Here is a 19,101-nt window from a genome sequence, read left to right as displayed (position 1 = left end):
TATTTATTTTTTAATTTTAATATTTGTTATGTTTTTTTTTTAATTTTTACATTGAAACTCGACATTTTATCGATAGTTTCATAAAATTGAGAATTCAACATTTCCATTCACATTTAAAACCTTAGTTCGTCCTACCGCCATTTTAAATAGTGGTCTTTCGTCCTATTTAAGGTATCATGCAAAGGTTTGTTTGTCCACCCTAATTTCAAGGCTCTATAATTAATTTATTAGACAATACAAACATATGGTTACATAAAATTAACAATACTTTACAATTTCAAACAAAATAAACACATGTCCTCTTTTTTGGAGTGGATTGTACTTTGATTATTACCGACTGGATCTACCTTTTTTAATGCTACGGACGATGTTGGAAAAAGGGGAGAATATTAATTTTATATGCATTATTGAATTTTTTTAGGTCTATTTAACATTATTATTTAGAATATCTTTTATTTTTAGCATCTCTTTATCTACTTGTGAACAAAAAGAGATTCAAACAACCCATTCAATACATAATATATTGTCCAAAGTTTAATTTTATTACCAACTTTTGCAAATATAACATGAGCTAAATTATAGCATAATTTGGTCCATGATAAAATATTTTGAATTATTCAAATGTAAGAATTCAGATGTTAATGCATGTCGATAACGTAAATACTTTATATAAGGTATATTAGTGATATAATTTATATTAATATATAAGTAATATACTTTATCAACACTAAAATAATGAAATATCAATAATATACTTTATATTAGTTATATTTTATTCAATGATACAAAAATACTATACATATAAAACTTTATAAAACTGATATATCAACAATAAAGGAATGGAAAATTTTATCATATTTATAAATTATTGTTATGTTTAACAAATTTACTAACATGGCAATCAGTTTCACCGAGCTCATCATAATTTCCCAAACTATTAAAATAATAACCTTATTGGTTGATTATACAAATTTGGACTAAACTAGCACAACGTAGCAAATGATTAGATAGATAGAGATATAAGTACCTATCACATAAAAAATTGGCACCTTGTTATTTAAAAAAAAATCATCCATTTTTAAATTCTTCAATTTTATTTGTCAAAAATTAATGATTAAATGTCTATCAATGAAAATGTTGAAGTATTAATTTCATGAAAATGTCGATAAAAATATTTATCGAAATATTATAAAAAATAGTTTGATAAGAAATATTTAAATTGACAAATAAACATTGTACAATCTATAAATAAATATATAGCATCATTAATTAATATTACGTATATTTAGCAATACTATATTAATATTAATTCACCCTTAAAATGTCTTTAGAAATGTCAAACATATCATAAAATTTGCGTCCCAACGAGTATATCTCAATACTAATTGGTATGGTAGAAATCTCCTCTTTCATCGCATTCTCCAATGGAGAGATCGTGAGTTGGATTCCCAACTCTAGTGTAAAAAAAATACAATCTAATATCATGAAATTTAGTATTTTATATAATATTTAATTCATCCAAATTTTCTTTAAAAGGAAGGGTAAATTTGTAATTTGATACAACCAGCTGGCTCTTTTTCCTTCCAAAATCAATGACGTGGCGTTTTGGGTTTCTACTTTCAAGGCGACCGACCCTGTCATCTACTGTCACTTCCAAACAGCTGGTTTTTGGGTTCCAAAAACAAAAAATATCAGACATCTCGACCCCACATTCTTAAAAGACATTGATTTGTTCTTTTCAATTCCTCTTCCCCTAAAACAAATATTTTTTTCTTTTATTAATTTTTAATTTATCGAAGAATGATTGGATTTTGAAGAGGCCACTCTTTCAAATTCAAACCCACTAGTAGAGCAGAATCATCTCCACCCGCGCCGCGCGTGACCTGTAATCTTCTCCGTCTTACCTCGCCGCCTGCCCCCCCCCTCACGGCGGAGGGCATTCGCCGCCGGCCCGTTTCTCGGTAGCCGGTCTTGCCCCCACTTGTTCTGTCTCTTTCGTATAGCAGTTTTCTCTCTGTCTGCAACTTATGCCCTGGTTTACAGCTGTATAGCTACTACTCTTATTGACTCTTGAAATAGAGAGGGAAAGATTCTGGGTTCTCCGCCCATTACTCCACTTTCGATTAAATGCCTGTTTCTATATTCGATTCGTCGTTTTCTCTGCCCGATTCGTCGGTTGATTTTGCTCGGAATCGTTGAGAGGTGAGTGCTTGACTCTGTTTTTGCTTTTTAGGGACTCTGTTTTTTTGTCTCTCAAAAGGGGGTTTGGGGGAATGTTATTCATTAGCGGCTTTTTTTGGTTATTTGAGGATGTGGGGTTGGTCTGTTATACGGTGTTCTTAGTTTCTGAGCTGAAGAATGCCACTGATTTACACTGATTCTTTTGCTCCAGGACAAAGTTGTCTGTTGTTCTGCTTCTCAAAGAAGAGTAGCTGCCATGGAACCTGGAGAATCTGCGGTGAGTTATGGGAAAAAAACTTGTTTGGTTGGTGGGAAAAAGCATGGGAAAGAGGAGAGAAAATTTCTCTCATGCCCCTCTCTTTAGTACAATAGAAGTTGTGTTTGTTAGCTTAATTTTGAAGAACCAAATGGTTAACAAACGAGGCCTTGATTATCTGCTTTTTAGACTTTCTCACTTCATGGTTGAAATTCTCAGATGTCAGTTTAATCAACTTCCTGTATTCTTCATTGATGCTCATTTAAACACAGGCAAAGGTTATGAAGAACATGGGCCCCCATGCCTGTCAAATCTGTGGAGACAATGTCGGGAAGACTGTCGATGGTGAACTGTTCGCTGCCTGTGATGTTTGCACATTTCCTGTCTGTAGACCGTGCTATGAGTACGAGAGAAAAGATGGGAATCAGTCTTGTCCTCAGTGCAAAAGCCGATACAAGAGGCACAAAGGTTGGTGTTACGTTGGTTTTTTGCCCAACTTATTGTTTCTCTCATCATATTAAGTACAATTTTGATGAAAATCATGAATGAAATGTTCTGGTTGCTCGACTACTGGGTCGTGGAAGCATGAATTCAAGTTCCCTTTGTGATAAAAATGTTGGATAGTCTGTTGTTTTCTTTATGAATAATGAATATAACAAACTTGTTCACATTGCCCTTTTCCACTTGCTTTTGTATAGGAAGTCCTGCTGTTCTTGGTGATGAAGAGGATGCTGAGCTTGATGACGACGACGATGCCATTGATTTGAATTACATTTCTGAAAGTCAGAAACAGAAGCAGAAGATTGCGGAGCGTATGATGAGCTGGCAGATGGCATACGAGCAGCCTCCGAATTACGACAAAGAAGTTTCCATAAATCACATTCCCTTGCTCACCAATGGGCAGGAGGTAGTTCAATAACTTATGGCAATACTCTTTTTTCTTTTGCACCAAAGCAAGTAGAGCCAATTTCTTGAGTTCTATGGACCTTTAGGTTTCTGGAGAACTCTCAGCTGCGTCACCCGAGCATCATTCGATGGCATCTCCCGGACATCCTCGTGGGAAAATATATTCTCTTCCTTATGCAGCTGATATTAACCAATCACGTAAAATTTCGCGCTTTCTTCTGCTACATAATATCTGTCCATGTTCTTAGGTGTACTTATCATACATGACCTTGGAAATTCTTGGTTGCGACTTTTGTACAGCTAATGTGCGAGGCGTGGACCCCGTAAAAGAGTATAATTCATCGGGGCTCGGGAATGTAGCTTGGAAAGAGAGAGTTGACGGCTGGAAGATGAAACAGGAGAGGAATGCTGTTCCAATGAGCACAGCCCATGCTGCATCTGAAAGGGGTAATGGAGATATTGATGCCTGCACAGATGTGCTTGTTGATGACTCCTTATTGTGAGTTTTCTTTTTTTCCCTTGATATCCAATTATTTGTAACTTTTGTTTCCTAGAGTCTAATCTGAAAGAGGTATGCTTTTCATGTAAACTCGTTTCGCTTGCAGAAACGATGAAGCTCGCCAGCCTCTCTCAAGAAAGGTTTCGGTTCCATCGTCTAGGATAAACCCTTATCGAATGGTGATTGTTCTGCGGCTTGTGATTCTTTGCTTTTTCTTGCATTACCGAATAACAAATCCGGTGCGCAATGCATACGCTCTATGGCTGATATCTGTTATATGTGAGATCTGGTTTGCTATATCCTGGATATTAGATCAGTTCCCGAAGTGGCTTCCTGTAAACCGTGAGACATATCTCGATCGGCTTGCATTAAGGTACGAAAAGGTTGCATTTCTAGTCTATTTACATTCAATTTCTTAATCTGAGCAGTTAAATTTGTGTTGTTACCAGAACAAATGCATGAGCCATATTTTTTCCTGGTCTAAAAATTGTTTTGAATTTAAGGAAAGTTTAGTTGCTAAATAGTCCCCGAACGGGAACGAATACGGTGTTAAACTTTTAATTTTGTGTCTAATAGATCTCTGAACTTTAAAATGTCTAATTACTCTTGAATCTAATAGGGAGTGTACCATTTTGACTTTTTTTTTTAAAAAATTCATGGACCTGTTAGACAATGTTTTAAAGTCCAAGAATCTATTAGACACAAGTTAAGAGTTCAGTGACCTATCAAATACTTTTTAAAATTCAAGAATCTAATAGACCCGATGCACTAAATTTGTAATTTAACGCCTAATGAAATTTGTACCCTTGATAATAGGTACGACAGGGAAGGAGAATCATCACAACTTGCTGCTGTAGACATTTTTGTGAGTACTGTTGACCCACTGAAGGAGCCTCCTCTTGTCACAGCCAATACTGTGCTATCGATTCTCGCTGTCGACTACCCGGTTGACAAGGTCTCGTGCTACGTCTCTGACGATGGAGCTGCCATGTTGACATTCGAAGCATTGTCCGAGACGTCGGAGTTTGCAAGGTCATGGGTGCCTTTCTGCAAGAGATACAACATCGAGCCTCGGGCCCCCGAATGGTACTTCGCGCAGAAAATCGATTACTTGAAGGATAAAGTCCGTCCATCATTTGTCAAAGATCGAAGGGCAATGAAGGTACTACCTTAAACTCAAAAAGGAAAGTAATTAACAACCAAAATCCTAACGAAGGCAGTAATTTTGTTGGCCCCCAATTTAATTTATTGCAGAGAGAATACGAGGAGTTTAAGGTTCGCATCAATGGTCTGGTGTCAAAGGCACAGAAGGTCCCTGAAGAAGGGTGGATCATGCAAGATGGAACTCCGTGGCCTGGAAATAACACTAGAGACCATCCCGGGATGATCCAAGTAATCTCTTAATATGTAAATAAATTGTGTTTGATAGGTCTCTGAGTTTTAAAAGTATCTACAAATAAGTTTATAGACTTTCTATTTTGTGTTTAGTAGATTCTTGATTTATAAGACACCTCCTAAAGTTTAAAGACCTATTGAATACAAAATTGAGAGTTTAAGAACTATTAAACACCAATCTTTTAAAAGTTTTGGCCGATTTGATAGCCGTGTTGTTTTTGGTTTTTTGTTTTCGAAAATTTAGTTAATAAGTACTACTTTAACCTCTGTATTTCTTTGCTTTGCTATTTACTTTTGACCCACGTTTTTTTGTCCTTTGTATCTGTTTTTGAAATTTGGCTACTAATTCAAATGTTGTTTTAATGAAGAAGCGAATAGCATATTAAAGAAATAGCGAGGAAGTAAGCATAATTTTCATAAACAGAAAAATAAATCTGCAACCGTTATTTTACGGAGCCTTAAGAACTTATCAGGTAACCTTGTATGGCATCTATTTGCAGGTTTTCTTAGGCCAAAATGGCGGATTAGATTCCGAAGGCAACGAGTTGCCTCGTCTTGTATACGTATCTCGTGAAAAGCGTCCTGGATTCCAACATCACAAGAAAGCCGGTGCCATGAATGCACTTGTAAGTCCTAAACAATCACAACAAATTTACAAGAAAGACATCTTTTTTCTCTTGTTTTTTGCCCATCACCATAAAGTAATTTATCAAACACTGACATGACAGGTTCGGGTTTCTGCTGTTCTTACCAATGGCCCGTTCCTGTTGAATCTCGACTGTGATCATTACATAAACAACAGCAAGGCCCTGAGAGAAGCAATGTGTTTCATGATGGATCCCAACCTCGGAAAATTCGTCTGTTATGTTCAGTTTCCCCAAAGATTTGATGGCATTGACAAGAACGACCGGTATGCCAACCGGAATACCGTTTTCTTTGACGTAAGTTGTCTGCTCCATCCTGTTTGATAACGGTTTCGTTTGTAAAAGAGTCCATTTTGAATGCACATTGCTCCCTTGTTTCATAATACAGTTTTCTTCGACGTAAGTTGTCTGCTTGCCTGTTTGATAATCGTTTCGTTCGTAAAAGGGTCCATTTTGAATGCTCATTGTTCCCTAATACAGTTTTCTTCGATGTAAGTTGTTTGCTCTGTCCTGTTTGATAACCGTTCTTTTGGTAAAAGAGTTCATTTTGAATGCTCATTGTTTCCTAATACAGTTTTCTTCGACGTAAGTTGTCTGCTCGATCCTGTTTGATAACCGTTTCGTTAGTAAAAGAGTCCATTTTGGATGTTGATTGTTGTCTTGTTTTCGATGATCTCAGATAAATTTGAGAGGTTTGGATGGGATTCAAGGCCCAGTTTACGTGGGCACTGGATGCGTCTTCAACAGAACCGCACTGTACGGTTACGAACCTCCTCACAAGCCCAAGAATCGGAAGCCAGGGCTTCTGTCATCGCTCTGCGGCGGATCCAGAAAGAAGAAATCAAAATCGAGCAAAAAGAGCCCCGACAGGAAGAAATCCAACACCCATGTTGTCGACCCGACAGTCCCCATTTTCAATCTCGACGACATTGAGGAAGTGGTTGAAGGTATACAGATTACCAATTACAACCCTTGATTGGAGAATTTTTGAAACTATTTTGATTTGATCGATTTTGGGAATTGGGGGGATTTTGTTGATGAACAGGAGCCGGATTTGACGATGAGAAATCGCTGCTGATGTCGCAAATGACTCTGGAGCAGAGGTTCGGGCAATCCGCCGTGTTCGTTGCGTCGACGCTTATGGAAAACGGCGGCGTTCCGCAGTCGGCGACGCCGGAGTCTCTTCTGAAGGAGGCTATTCATGTCATCAGCTGCGGGTATGAAGACAAAACTGACTGGGGATCTGAGGTTTGTCCACTACTCAATTCTGATGCATTTTTTGTTTTCCATAGAAGCTCGGTTTCTCATTTGAAAAATAAGGTTACAAAACTCCGTAGTTTATTAACCATTTACAATTTAGTCCCTGCCGAGAAAAACTTTTAATAATCTATTTTTACATATAATAATTTATAAATACATTTTAACAAAAAAAAAAGTTTTCTTTTTTCTTTTCAATTTTGTGAAGGTCCGATAGATTAACTTATATGTCATGATCCTCGGCGAGTTGGATAAAAAGAATTTGAAAATAAATTAAGGCACCTCAAAATATTAAAATATTAGATTACTCAGCCAAAATTGGTCGTCTTCTATTTTTCTTTTCCTTTTTAAGGTGGTGTGGTTCATTCTTCGAATTCTTGTCAACTTCTTCAATATTATATCATCAATTAAAAAATATTAAAATGTGACAAATTAATATAAAACATTTGGAACAACAGGACTAAATTAAAGAAATATCTTGTTGATGCTTGAATTTTGATTGACCGTTTCTCTCCAAAAATGTGTACCAAACTTGATTATTAAGGGATCGAATATCTGCAAAACCGAACAACCATAAACGAGTTGGGCTTCGATGCCTAAGTTAGCTATAAGCAAGGAAGGTACTTGAAGTGTAAGTGTAATTCAGCTTACCTTCAAGGGGTGACCCCCTAGTTATCTTCGGTTTCACGAATGCCAACCCTAGGTCATGACACGTGTGGGTCTATGGGCCAGGACACCTCCAGTAGCAATTGGGGAGAAAGGACGGGGCTCGGCACCAAGTAGGGGTCGGAACCAAGCCCTACTCGGCCCGGCTCGACCTTAGTGGGTTGTTTCTCTTGGCTTGGTACGGCCCTTTGTTTGTTGTTTTTTATCTCATAACATACCCCAACATTAGAAATTATAATATATATGAGGAGTTTGACCTATCTTTCTATTGAATTACATTTAATTTTTTTTTTAATTAGTATTATTATTTATTATTCTTTTATTATCATCTGGCAAGTGCTTAAATTATAAACCATGTTTTGCACAATCATTTCTAAGAAAGGTTTTTAAACCAGTCTAGTATTTTAAAAAGTGTTCTTACTTATCATCAAACACCCTAGAATTTTTAAATTTATAATTCTTCTAAAAGGTGTTGTGTTTGCCAGAACCATGTTCTTATTTAAAAAATAATTCTTCTACCCTAATAATTTCTCTCTTTTCATATTTTCATTATTATGAAAAGTTCACCAAAAACAACCATGTTCTTATTTAAAATGTACTTTTGGTGTTTGGTGTGTGCAGATTGGATGGATTTATGGGTCTGTCACTGAAGATATCCTTACTGGGTTCAAAATGCATGCTCGTGGTTGGCGATCGATTTACTGCAACCCGAAGCGACCCGCCTTTAAAGGGTCTGCGCCGATCAATCTTTCGGATCGATTGAACCAAGTGCTCCGGTGGGCTCTCGGGTCTGTGGAGATTCTTCTCAGTAGGCATTGCCCTATCTGGTATGGCTATGGCGGGCGCCTCAAATGGCTCGAAAGGTTTGCGTACGTGAACACGACGATTTATCCCATCACTGCTGTTCCTCTTCTCATGTATTGTACCTTACCCGCCGTGTGTCTGCTCACGAACAAGTTCATCATTCCCCAGGTACGATGTATGACCCAAAAAATGTATTTTTATGTATCATTTTCGCTAAATTATAACTTGCTTTTAGTTGAGCTATACCTGTGTCGTATCTAATAGATTCATGGTTTAAAAAAATTCTTAATGAATCAGGAATATATTAAACACAAAGTTGAAAGTTTAGGGACTAAACTTATAATCTAACCTATCTTTTTATATGTTCATAATGCAACGAAGCCAATATCGTGTAATGAGTCTGTAACTGTTGGTTCAATGTGTTTGCAGATTAGTAACATTGCAAGTATATGGTTTATATCCCTCTTCCTCTCCATTTTCGCAACTGGCATTCTCGAGATGAGATGGAGCGGGGTTGGGATCGACGAGTGGTGGAGAAACGAACAATTTTGGGTCATTGGTGGTGTTTCAGCTCACCTGTTTGCAGTTTTCCAAGGGCTGCTCAAGGTTCTTGCTGGAATCGACACCAACTTCACGGTCACGTCCAAGGCATCGGATGAAGACGGGGACTTTGCCGAGCTTTACCTGTTCAAATGGACGACTCTTCTCATCCCACCAACAACCCTCCTCATAGTAAACTTGGTCGGGGTCGTAGCCGGGATATCTTATGCAATCAACAGCGGGTACCAATCATGGGGACCGCTGTTTGGCAAGCTATTCTTCGCCTTTTGGGTGATCATTCACCTCTACCCATTCTTGAAAGGTTTGATGGGTCGCCAAAACAGAACGCCCACCATCGTCGTCGTGTGGTCGATTCTTCTCGCTTCCATTTTCTCGTTACTATGGGTGAGGATCGATCCGTTCACTACATCAGTCACGGGGCCCGACGTCGAGGAGTGTGGAATCAACTGCTAGACTAGTTTTACCTTAGATGGTGCCGAGTAAAAACATTTGGGAAACTTGCTTTATTTATTTAAGGTATACATGTCTATAATGAATACGAGGTTGTAAGAAAAATGGGTGTAATGATATTTTCCTGTTGTGCGTATTAGGCCATTCATTAATGGAGATAATGGCTTGAAAGTGCTAATGCAAAGAAAAATATAATCAATCATTGAATTTAGTCTTTAAAAAAAAGAATTACGGACTTAAGAATGCAAACAAAAAATCAGATTATATAAAAAGGAATATCCAGTCAAATATTATACATAATCATAATGTTACATAATACCAAGAAAAGAGAAATTGAAAAGAAAAAAGAAAAAGCAACATTATAGGGTCCAAGTCCAACCAAGATAATGATACAAAATTGGAAAGATAACACCAATTTTTTTTAAATATAAAGTGAGTGTATAAAACTATAAATAATAAGTATGACTTTTATGTGAAGCTGCAAAATGTAGTGAGCTTAGGGAAGCCTTTGGGTCCTGAGGTAACGCCAAGGTCCTGTTCTCGTGCCCATCCTGCAATGTTATAAATATTTTATTTTTGGCTAAAAAGTCGCGGTACTAATAAAGCTACATTCTAACACGATCATTCATTGTCGGATTTTAGATATTTAAAACTTATTCGGTGACTATTTTTAGCGACTTTTATTATACGTTTAAAAATAACTATTTTTTCTCTTCACTTTTTGTTGTTTGGTCATTCTTTTTTATTTTTAATATTGAAATTAATATATAATGTTATTTTGATTTCTAAATCTCACGTAACAACCCATTTTAGTTACCATCCTTAAATTTTTGTAATATGCATTTAACATTAAAGTTTCATGACGAAAAATTGAAAATAAGAGCATATGACGTCAAGGATAAAACATTTAAAAGTATAAATACTCAAAATACAATCATTCTAGAAGATTATGAAGCAAAATAAAATTTAAATCATAAGATACAATTTTCTTTTGAAACCAATCTTAAAATATGTTTTTTCTTATATCATAATTCAAATATAAAATTGAGAGCTCCAGCCTCATAAATACCAAAATAAAATATAGAAAATACTTAGATTCTCAATCCCTATTTCTTGTGGTCAATTATCGAAGGTTGGACAACTCATTATTTTTATTAAATTCTATATTTTGTATTTCTCTCCAAATCGTAAAATCCCCTAGAAAAGTTTTTACGATATTTTTTCATTAAATATTTAAAAGTATTAAGATGAATTAAAAATGAAAAATTGGAGCAAAGAATATATAATTATTTTGCTTTTTTGTAATTTATCGACAGTGACAACAAAGAATACCTCCAAACACCAACAAAAGTTCGCAGAAACATATAGATTGTGAGAGCAGTCCAAATCCCAATGAAGCCATTGCTTTTGGAGAGAAGGAACAGAGAAATCACGCTCACAATCGACACCAGAACCTGAAGAAAATGGCAAGCAAACTGAGTTACGATTGAGGAATTTTCACAAACAGGAGAAGGATGATCGTGTAGAACTTGCCAATGAGTATGCGGAGTACGCAAAATCAGACGCTCCAAAATTCACTCCGTCGAACACAAACGCCAGTGAGTTTAGCGGCTGTGTAGCTGCGATGAACTGGTGAGTTTCCAGAGGAAAAAAAATGGAGAATCAGATGAGTTCATAGATGGAAATGGAATTGGAAGGAGGAAGAACAGGTACGTTTTTTTATTTACCGGAATTCCTAAATGTATGAGGTGCTGCACATGAATGTCTCTCGAAAATATTCCTGCTCCGAAGAACATTCCGATTCCGACGACTATAGCCAGTCCAACACCTAGAATAAAGCTCATCTGTTGAAGTAAATGTTTTAGGTTGATTAGAGGAACTGAGTTTAGAATGAATTCTGATAGATGATCATGGTATTTTGAATGTGACTGTATAAAGTAATCAATTCATTTTGATTTTAGATGATGAAGATTTTGTTATGCAAGCGCGTGGTAGCTCAAGATCTCTGCAAACTTGGTTCTGTGTTATCTTTTGAAGCAGTAAGAGAATTCTTTCGAATTTGTAAGTTTTTAATTTATTTCTTACCTGCAATACTCTGGTAGCTGTTGCTGTTGTCTTGTCATAGTCTTTCTCTGCAAATGCACAGGCTAGAATTGCCTAAAAGAACAAGAGAAAAAATCATATACCATGAAAACGATAACTAGGAGTTTTTTTTTTTCCCAAACATCCATAGATTTTCACTTAGAAAGGAAGTTTTGAAGTTGAGGGGGAATTAGATTTGTCTCTTCACCTGTCCAGCTACTGCTAAACCATCAGAAAGTAAAGAAGACGTCATCCAGACTTGCAAACAAGTTTGGAATGCAGCCATAGGTGTTGAACCCAGCCTTGCAGCTAGTGATGCTGCTAGAGTCACACAAAATGTTACTGCTACAACTCTTGCCAGCAGCAGACCTCCTGCTCCCATCCATTCAAAGTTCAGTAAAAGATATTGGTTTATCGAGTCATCACATATGGTGTGGAAAACTAAGAATTGTTTGGGAACATTTTTTTACCATTTTTAAGAAATCGACCAAATTGGAGATCTTTAAGACTTGGAGGCATGAGATTGACTTTTTGCACCAGTCTCCAGAAGAGAATCAGCACAATCAAGTACCTGAAAGGGTTTAAGTAAGTCTCAGAGAAACTTTCTGGAACATCAAGACATAAGTTTTATGCCATTTTGAAGCAAGTTTCTAGAAGTGCGAGTATGGCAGTTGAATCTTACTGAGAAATAACATGCGCAGCAGCTGCACCTTTGACCCCCCAACGGCACACAAAGATGAGAATGGGGTCCAGCATGATGTTTACAGTATATCCAAAAACTATATGGAGACAAATGAACAAATGGTTGCTAGTCAAATGAAGTTGATATATTAGTTCCAATCATATATGGAGGAAAGGGGAAACGTAAGACCTACCAATGACGTAAAGAGGAGTTTTCGTATCCTTGAACCCTCTAAAGATCCCTTGCATGGCCAATGACAGAAGAACAGCAGGAGCACCAAGTGATCTTAATGTCAAGTACTTGTGAGCAGGGGCAAACATGGGTGAATCCTGTTTGTTGAAGTACCACAATATCAGAGGTTGAAGACATTTGATCTAAAATCGGGCTTCATTTTAAGTTACAAGGAGCACTTACATCTTTTACACCCATTAGATTCAGTAAAAATTTGGCTCCAAATACAAGGAATATGGCTTGCATGAGACCCAGAATTGAGCCAAATATCAAAGCTGTTGATGCTGATGCAATTTGCTTCTTCTCCTTCTTTTTGGACTTATCAGGGGTTGACTTGCTTATGTTTAAACTCAAATCTAGCAAAAAAAAAAAAAAAAACTCGGAGTTTAATTACCTAGGAAATATTTTATATTTGAAATTATTATAATCTCCAAATTCTATACATCAAGTTTTTCTTTACCTCTTCCCGGAGGAGCACCATTAGGCACCAATTCTTTTGTTTCCTTTTTTGTTGAAGAGCTCTCGTTGTTTTCTTTTTCTGCACCTTGTTCTATGGTGACATTATTCCCTGTTAGCTCGTGATTTAAGTTGACAGAGTCTTGTTTGGGTGCAAGTTTTTCTTCGTCCTCAAGTTCATGATCCTCAGCCACATGAACTTTCACCGAGTTATCATCAGCCAAACACTTACCTTTGTCACCTTTTGCTGCTTTTGTGCCAGCCTTGCCAATGGTATCCTCCTCAGCGACAAAAGAAGTTGTAATGCTTACAAGTGGGAATATGGTAATCCTTGAAGCTTGATTGAATATAGCAATGGATACTCCAACTGCAGCAAGTTCCACAGGTCCGATATGGCCAACAAAAGCAGTGTCGATAAGAGAAGCTACAGGATCAGCTGCAACGGCAAGAGCAGCTGGCAGTGCAATTCCCAGTATCTCACGACCAATTGCGTCAAGCTTGAAAACACGCCTACATGTATAAACAATTTGAACATACTAGTCATTAGTTTAAGAGGGAAGAGAACATACTAGTCATTAGTTTAAGAGGGATCAGAAAAGATTCTCTAGTAATGTATATTGGATGGTCCATAGCTGGGGAAAAGGTAAACTTTTGGAAGTGGCATAGTATGAACCAACCACAGTGAATAGCCACATGAACTGGATTACAAGTTATGTTCGGAAGAATCACATCGGGATTTTGAGGTTAAGTTTGAACATCAGGCATTTTATGATGAGAGTTGATTGGAACATGAAAAGGCACCTTGCGTCTTTGAAGAAAACATTAACAGACATCTTCGACTTGATCCCGCCTTGTGTGGTCAGATCAAGATTGTGATTTTGGTTCTGATCTGCCCGTGTTGTAGTGCTCAAAATGGTCTAGGTTGTTGAATTCCAATGCCAAACTACAAGATCAGAAAGCTTTAGTAAGCACATTTGATGCAAGTACATATACACATTCTAAACAGCTAAAAGTTTTGAATGTAAAAGGGAGTAACACAAAATTCTGAAAATAGCCAGTGATATTGAAAGCTTTGAAGTTGACACCATGTATTTAAACCAATCTTCGCAGCCGAAAGAATGAAATCTCAGAAGAAACTTGTATCGTAAACAAGTTTTATAGAAACACATGCATTGAGAGAGAAAGAGAGAGGTACCTTTTCCAGGAGTAAGGAGTAACTGAATGAGACGAGTCAAATGTAGATTTGGCCCCTAGGACTCATATATGCTGGAAGATCGACGTGTTTAAGAAGAAAGGAAGATAGACGCTATAAGAGATCTAATATAAGTGAACTATTTGATGTATTCTAGCTAACAGTACCTCCCTCAGTTCTTTCAATGATACACGCATACACACACACCAGTTTTATCGGAATTCAAACGTGACAATAGTTGATAAACAACTCATGTCTAGATGTATAAATATATTGATTCTTTTATTTGAGAAGTACACATCAGAAGGAATGTGATTCTGATTTTAGAATTTTACATGGAAATATTAACAGTATTTGTTCATTCCATGCATATGGAACCCTCCCCAGATCTGCCTTCCCTTGCTGATGACAGTTTAACAATATTTTTTACACCGAATCAAGGAAGAAACAGAAGCAAATAAAGTACTTCCATGATGGACTATTGTGGGGAGAACCTTCCTAGCTACCTACGAATTGAATAATGTTAGTTTGCCTGAAATCTTCCCCAGTTAACCTCAAAATGTGGAATTTTTGCTCCTTGATTATAGAGATTTCCTAGGGAAAAATGGGACCCAAGAAATCCATAAATTTTTAATGATTAAACTCCATAAATATTTGCATGGATATGGCCTTTAGTGAACGTACTTTATAACTTGTTAAGCATACTCTGACAGTTTTGTTCATTTATGTGGATCAAGAAGAATGAAAGAAAACAGCCATGATATTACAAAATTATTATTATTATATGGGGATGAGCCTGAGTGCTTAAAGTTTCCTACACCAAATAACTCTCGGATCCTAAATTTTCTAATGTAAAGTTAATGTGACCAAAACCTTACCTAAATATTGAAGAAAAACCCAATGCAAATTTTTGTTTTATTATTAGGAGTTAGTTTTCATTTATTTATTTTAGTTTTTTTGTAGCATTTGTTGAGCAGGTGGGAATTCGTGAGTCAGGAAGATGAGAAGTTTTAGAATTTCCATGTGTCGAAAGAGCCTTAAAAGTTGGTTAAAACTCGAGGTTTTTGATTTGGGTTCTGTCCTCACTATATGACCAGAACATAAATTTATTATTCTCCTGTGGCTGTGGTCAATCACATTATGTGATATCGAAATGAACATCAAATACCCTTAGAAAATGGTTGCAAAAAAGAAAACTGAATACTCCACACACAGAATACACTCCAAAATGATCACACATTACCAATTTGTTTATTTGCACAGGGAACAAAAAGATAGTCCAAAACCCCAACTAATCTCATAAAAAAGCAAACAAAATTTTCACAAAAAAACACAAAAATCATACATTACACGAAACCACGCCACCAAGGACTTGCGTGCTGTTTCATGCACGCCATATATATGTGTGTGTGTATATACACATACATAAACACATAGATGTGTAAACAATTGTGTTATAGGTCCAAAAAGTATAAGAGGAGGGATGAAATAGTGATATAAGAGAGCCTAATTATCATGATCATACATAGGAATATGAATAAAGGAACTTATATACATATATATATATATAAATAATGACCTTTGTTTTGAGTTCCTCCTGACTTAGCAAAGATATCACACAGCTGATCCAAAGCTCTCTTATTCTTCCCTACCAACTTCCTTTGTTCGTACACCAAACAAACTCAGCCTCTCCTTCCCTTTTATACGCCCACACCTCACTCTTTAGATAGAGAAATATATGGCTTTTGATAGTGGGACCAAATTCATACGCCATTCTGAATTAAATGGTTTTTGACAGTGGTGGATATGCCACCATTACAATTGATCAAAAGCTTCAAACTAAAGTAATATTGCATGTATTAGTTTCATACATTTTTTTTTTATAATGACATGATTGTCTATTTGTCTTATATTTAATATTATTATGATACCAATAGTACACATAAATCTCTCTGGGAGGAGACGTTGAATAATATGATTGATAGTTTTACTTTGTTAGATGTATGAGAAAGATTATTAGATGTATTTCAAATTTGACATAAAGATTTAAAATCTACATCCAACGTTTATTAACGGATATTAAAGGTTAATAGGGATGGCCGCACATTGTAGCTAGTCCTATAGAATAATTTTTTTCGTTCACTATTTTGTTAATAAAAGAATTAGGGTTTATTAGTGACTTTAAATTAGTAGGTAGCAGTCTAGATTTAATATTTAACTTTTTAATTCTTTTGTCAAATGTGCGTTCTACATAGGATTTCCAATACCCACGCCTGTTTTATATTTATATATAGATATTTATATATAGATATGTATGAATGAATGTGAGTGTATATATTATTCTTGTTCTTATGACCTACTTTTTATGGGTTAAGTGGGTGTATATAGCACTGGATTAATGGGAGGAGAAAAACAAACTGAGCCTACAAATGTGGTAAGTTAGCTACAAATATACACAGTAGTTAAGATCTTTTCATTATTCTCTTCAATCTTCATTACTGTCTTCCTTAATGATCCAAAAATTAAAGCTGCTCTGCAAGTTTTCCCAACAAAGAAAAAATGAATGAATTTGATATAGCTTGAGAAATTAGATCCAAAAATTATAGCTTGAGATATTGAAATTTTTTGGAGTTGGTGTCATTTTACTACTTGAAAATGATCAAATATTCTATAGATTGTAATTCTGTGTCTTCGAGTTCTCAGAAACTAGATTGAAAAATTACTTACTACTATTGATCTAGCTTGGGCAACTAAATCTGTTGCTTTATTTTTGTGAGCAAATAAGACAACTATTAGGTCATTTTTGTGAGCCTAGTTTAGTGGATAAGACAACTATTAGGTCGAAGGTTTGATCTCTACTTTCATGTGTTGAACTAAAAAAAAAGTACTATGTACTAATTTCATTCTCATGACACTGACGTCCTACCCTTTTTGTTCAACACCGGTAAGTTTCATCGACAAGTCACGTGACTAAGCTAGTTGGGCATGGGCGCTTCATCTTCGTCTATATAATAATAGTATATGGATATTGTCCACTACAGATCGTGATCGTATGTGTGATTTACTTTTGAATTTTCCTGGAAAGGATCCTATTAATCCGTGTGAGACATTATTTCTATTCTAGTAAATATATGATATGTGATTATTTGAATTTAAATGTATGTCATTGTTCCTTTTGAATCTAAACATGTGAGATTTACTCTCGAATTTTACCCTAATACAATATGATTATTATGATTATTGATTTATACATATCACAAAAACTACTAAAAATTAAACTGGTCTACTCTTGAAAGCTCAACAAGTAAATTTAAAACTTGATTCATATTTTCTATTTAGGATTATATATATTTATACACAGCAAATTTTATAATTTTCAATTAAGCAACCAAAGATCAAAACTTGGACATGGTAATCCCACTGCCCATCTTATTTACTTTATTTCAAGTGCTGTTTTTAATATAATTGTTGTTGATAATTGTATTATATGAAATAACAAATTGTTTCCTCTTTTTCCCCCATGCCTGGGAAAAGTATTTTAAAAGAAAAGAAATGAAATTAAAAAAAGGAAAAAAGATGGAAGCTTTTGTGTGCGCCTTTTCACCAGAATTAGCATGCCAATAATGGTGTGCATTTTTCGTTAGCTATAATTGTCTGGCACATAGAATCTAATTATTTTTTTTAACCTAAAAAAAATTAAGTTTTTGTACACTGATTATGTTTTTATTTTTGTAAATAATTTAATTTGCATACTTCTGACAAGAAATTAGTTAGATTATTTCCAATTGCATGTATAAGAGAAAATTAAAACTAAAAAGGATTATCGAATATATTTTATTTCTTTTACTATAAAAAAGAACAAGGAAGAAGAAATAAGAAGAATAGTAAATTTTTTAAGAGGCAAGTAACGTGGTGACCAACTAAAGTATAATAATGTAGGTAGATTAAAAAATTAAAATGAATGTAGTACTAATTAATATGTTGGTGTGGAATGTGGATTAACCAATTATATTCAAAAGTCCAAGTGGAGTGGAACAATTTTATTTTAAACTTAAATTACATAAGTGGGTGTTTACGGACAGGGAGTTGTTAGGTACAGGCTCCGTACGTTTGAGTGTAATTGCACTCCAATTTCCAAATTAGCCACGTTAAAAAAATCTCGATCCATTTTCTACGATTTGAGTTGGATTATAAAATTGTTTCTTTTAGAAGGGATTTTAACTCACAATCTCGTGGTTAGAGGTATATGTTCATTATCGCTGAACTGCGCTCGCTTTGACAAAAAGTATATAGAGTTGTTATATTTGTTTAAATTTATTTCATTCAATAATTTGTTGTTGATTATTTATTCTATAGTGACTTTTAAAACTATTTTTTCTTTTTAAGTTTTGGAGTGTAGTTTTTCACCATATAAATAAACGTGGACTTAATTGAGATGTTGATTCAATGTTAGAAATATATAAATAAGTGTTTAAGATATTATTATTTACTTTTTTCTAGTATACAATACCTTTGAATAAGTGACTCAAATAATTCAAACCAACCCAACGAACATTGAAATTTCTTTAGTAGAAATTTATGGTTACATTTTAAGAAATTTAGTGAATTAAGTATCATGATAAAATTATGACCGAAAGAAATGAGATATAAATGAAAACGAAGGACCAAAATGACCACTTTTACATGGACTCAAATGGAAGTTTATTGAAAATATAGAGACTACAACGGGCGTTTTGAAAGTATTATAAACACTGCAATAAACTCAAAGCCGAAAAAATTGGACCCAAAATAGTATTTGAACCTAGAAGAATAGATATGACAAGTCATGTGAGATAGTAA

The 19,101-nt window shown here is 35.3% G+C and overlaps 2 protein-coding genes and 1 long non-coding RNA gene across 4 annotated transcripts; 2 read left to right on the top strand and 1 right to left on the bottom strand.

The window, feature by feature from the left end:
• Positions 1–1,799: 1,799 nt before the first annotated feature.
• On the top strand, positions 1,800–9,755 carry LOC111016610 (cellulose synthase A catalytic subunit 3 [UDP-forming]). The gene is made up of 15 exons (XM_022292059.2): positions 1,800–2,202; positions 2,393–2,458; positions 2,710–2,905; positions 3,136–3,344; positions 3,430–3,541; positions 3,644–3,842; positions 3,949–4,215; positions 4,659–5,004; positions 5,097–5,234; positions 5,738–5,863; positions 5,966–6,178; positions 6,561–6,828; positions 6,927–7,129; positions 8,426–8,776; positions 9,038–9,755. The coding sequence occupies exons 2-15, from the start codon at positions 2,438–2,440 to the stop codon at positions 9,620–9,622; spliced, it is 3,234 nt and encodes a 1,077-aa protein (XP_022147751.1). The 5' UTR covers positions 1,800–2,202; positions 2,393–2,437; the 3' UTR covers positions 9,623–9,755.
• Positions 9,756–9,855: 100 nt separating this feature from the next.
• On the bottom strand, positions 9,856–15,933 carry FRD3 (MATE efflux family protein). Of its 2 annotated transcripts, XM_022292075.2 has the most exons (14): positions 15,842–15,933; positions 14,266–14,336; positions 13,872–14,013; positions 13,075–13,580; positions 12,798–12,970; positions 12,577–12,712; positions 12,384–12,480; positions 12,172–12,272; positions 11,910–12,073; positions 11,705–11,776; positions 11,347–11,463; positions 11,153–11,248; positions 10,952–11,073; positions 9,856–10,170 (listed from the first exon to the last, which is right to left on the bottom strand). In XM_022292075.2, the coding sequence occupies exons 3-14, from the start codon at positions 13,901–13,903 to the stop codon at positions 10,116–10,118; spliced, it is 1,671 nt and encodes a 556-aa protein (XP_022147767.1). In that variant the 5' UTR covers positions 13,904–14,013; positions 14,266–14,336; positions 15,842–15,933; the 3' UTR covers positions 9,856–10,115. The 2 variants fall into 2 exon arrangements, with proteins under 2 accessions (XP_022147767.1, XP_022147762.1); XM_022292070.2 differs by lacking the exon at positions 14,266–14,336 and having other exon boundaries at positions 15,842–15,929.
• Positions 11,188–17,442, top strand: LOC148208853 (uncharacterized). Its single transcript, XR_015787126.1, has 3 exons — positions 11,188–11,328; positions 11,581–11,680; positions 13,333–17,442. It is a non-coding gene; the product is annotated as an uncharacterized LOC148208853 (long non-coding RNA).
• Positions 17,443–19,101: the final 1,659 nt, after the last annotated feature.

This window comes from Momordica charantia (genome assembly GCF_013281855.1).
Source record: "Momordica charantia cultivar OHB3-1 chromosome 9 unlocalized genomic scaffold, Mcharantia_2.0 BLBB01000009.1, whole genome shotgun sequence".
Taxonomy (NCBI): Eukaryota; Viridiplantae; Streptophyta; class Magnoliopsida; order Cucurbitales; family Cucurbitaceae; genus Momordica; species Momordica charantia.
Note: the sequence above shows the minus strand (reverse complement) of the source record. Positions and strands in the feature narration are given on the sequence as shown.

What these genes read in the sequence shown, in the direction of transcription:
- FRD3 (XM_022292075.2), bottom strand. Translation starts at nt 13,903, where the DNA reads ATGTCTGTTAATGTTTTCTTCAAAGACGCAAG. An exon ending in GCTGCGCATGTTATTTCTCA is followed by an intron (nt 12,273 to 12,383) that starts GTAAGATTCAAC and finishes AAACCCTTTCAG; the next exon opens with GTACTTGATTGTGCTGATTC. An exon ending in CGTACTCCGCATACTCATTG is followed by an intron (nt 11,074 to 11,152) that starts GCAAGTTCTACA and finishes CATTTTCTTCAG; the next exon opens with GTTCTGGTGTCGATTGTGAG.
- LOC111016610 (XM_022292059.2), top strand. Translation starts at nt 2,438, where the DNA reads ATGGAACCTGGAGAATCTGCG. An exon ending in CTCGATCGGCTTGCATTAAG is followed by an intron (nt 4,216 to 4,658) that starts GTACGAAAAGGT and finishes CCTTGATAATAG; the next exon opens with GTACGACAGGGAAGGAGAAT. An exon ending in GGAATACCGTTTTCTTTGAC is followed by an intron (nt 6,179 to 6,560) that starts GTAAGTTGTCTG and finishes CGATGATCTCAG; the next exon opens with ATAAATTTGAGAGGTTTGGA.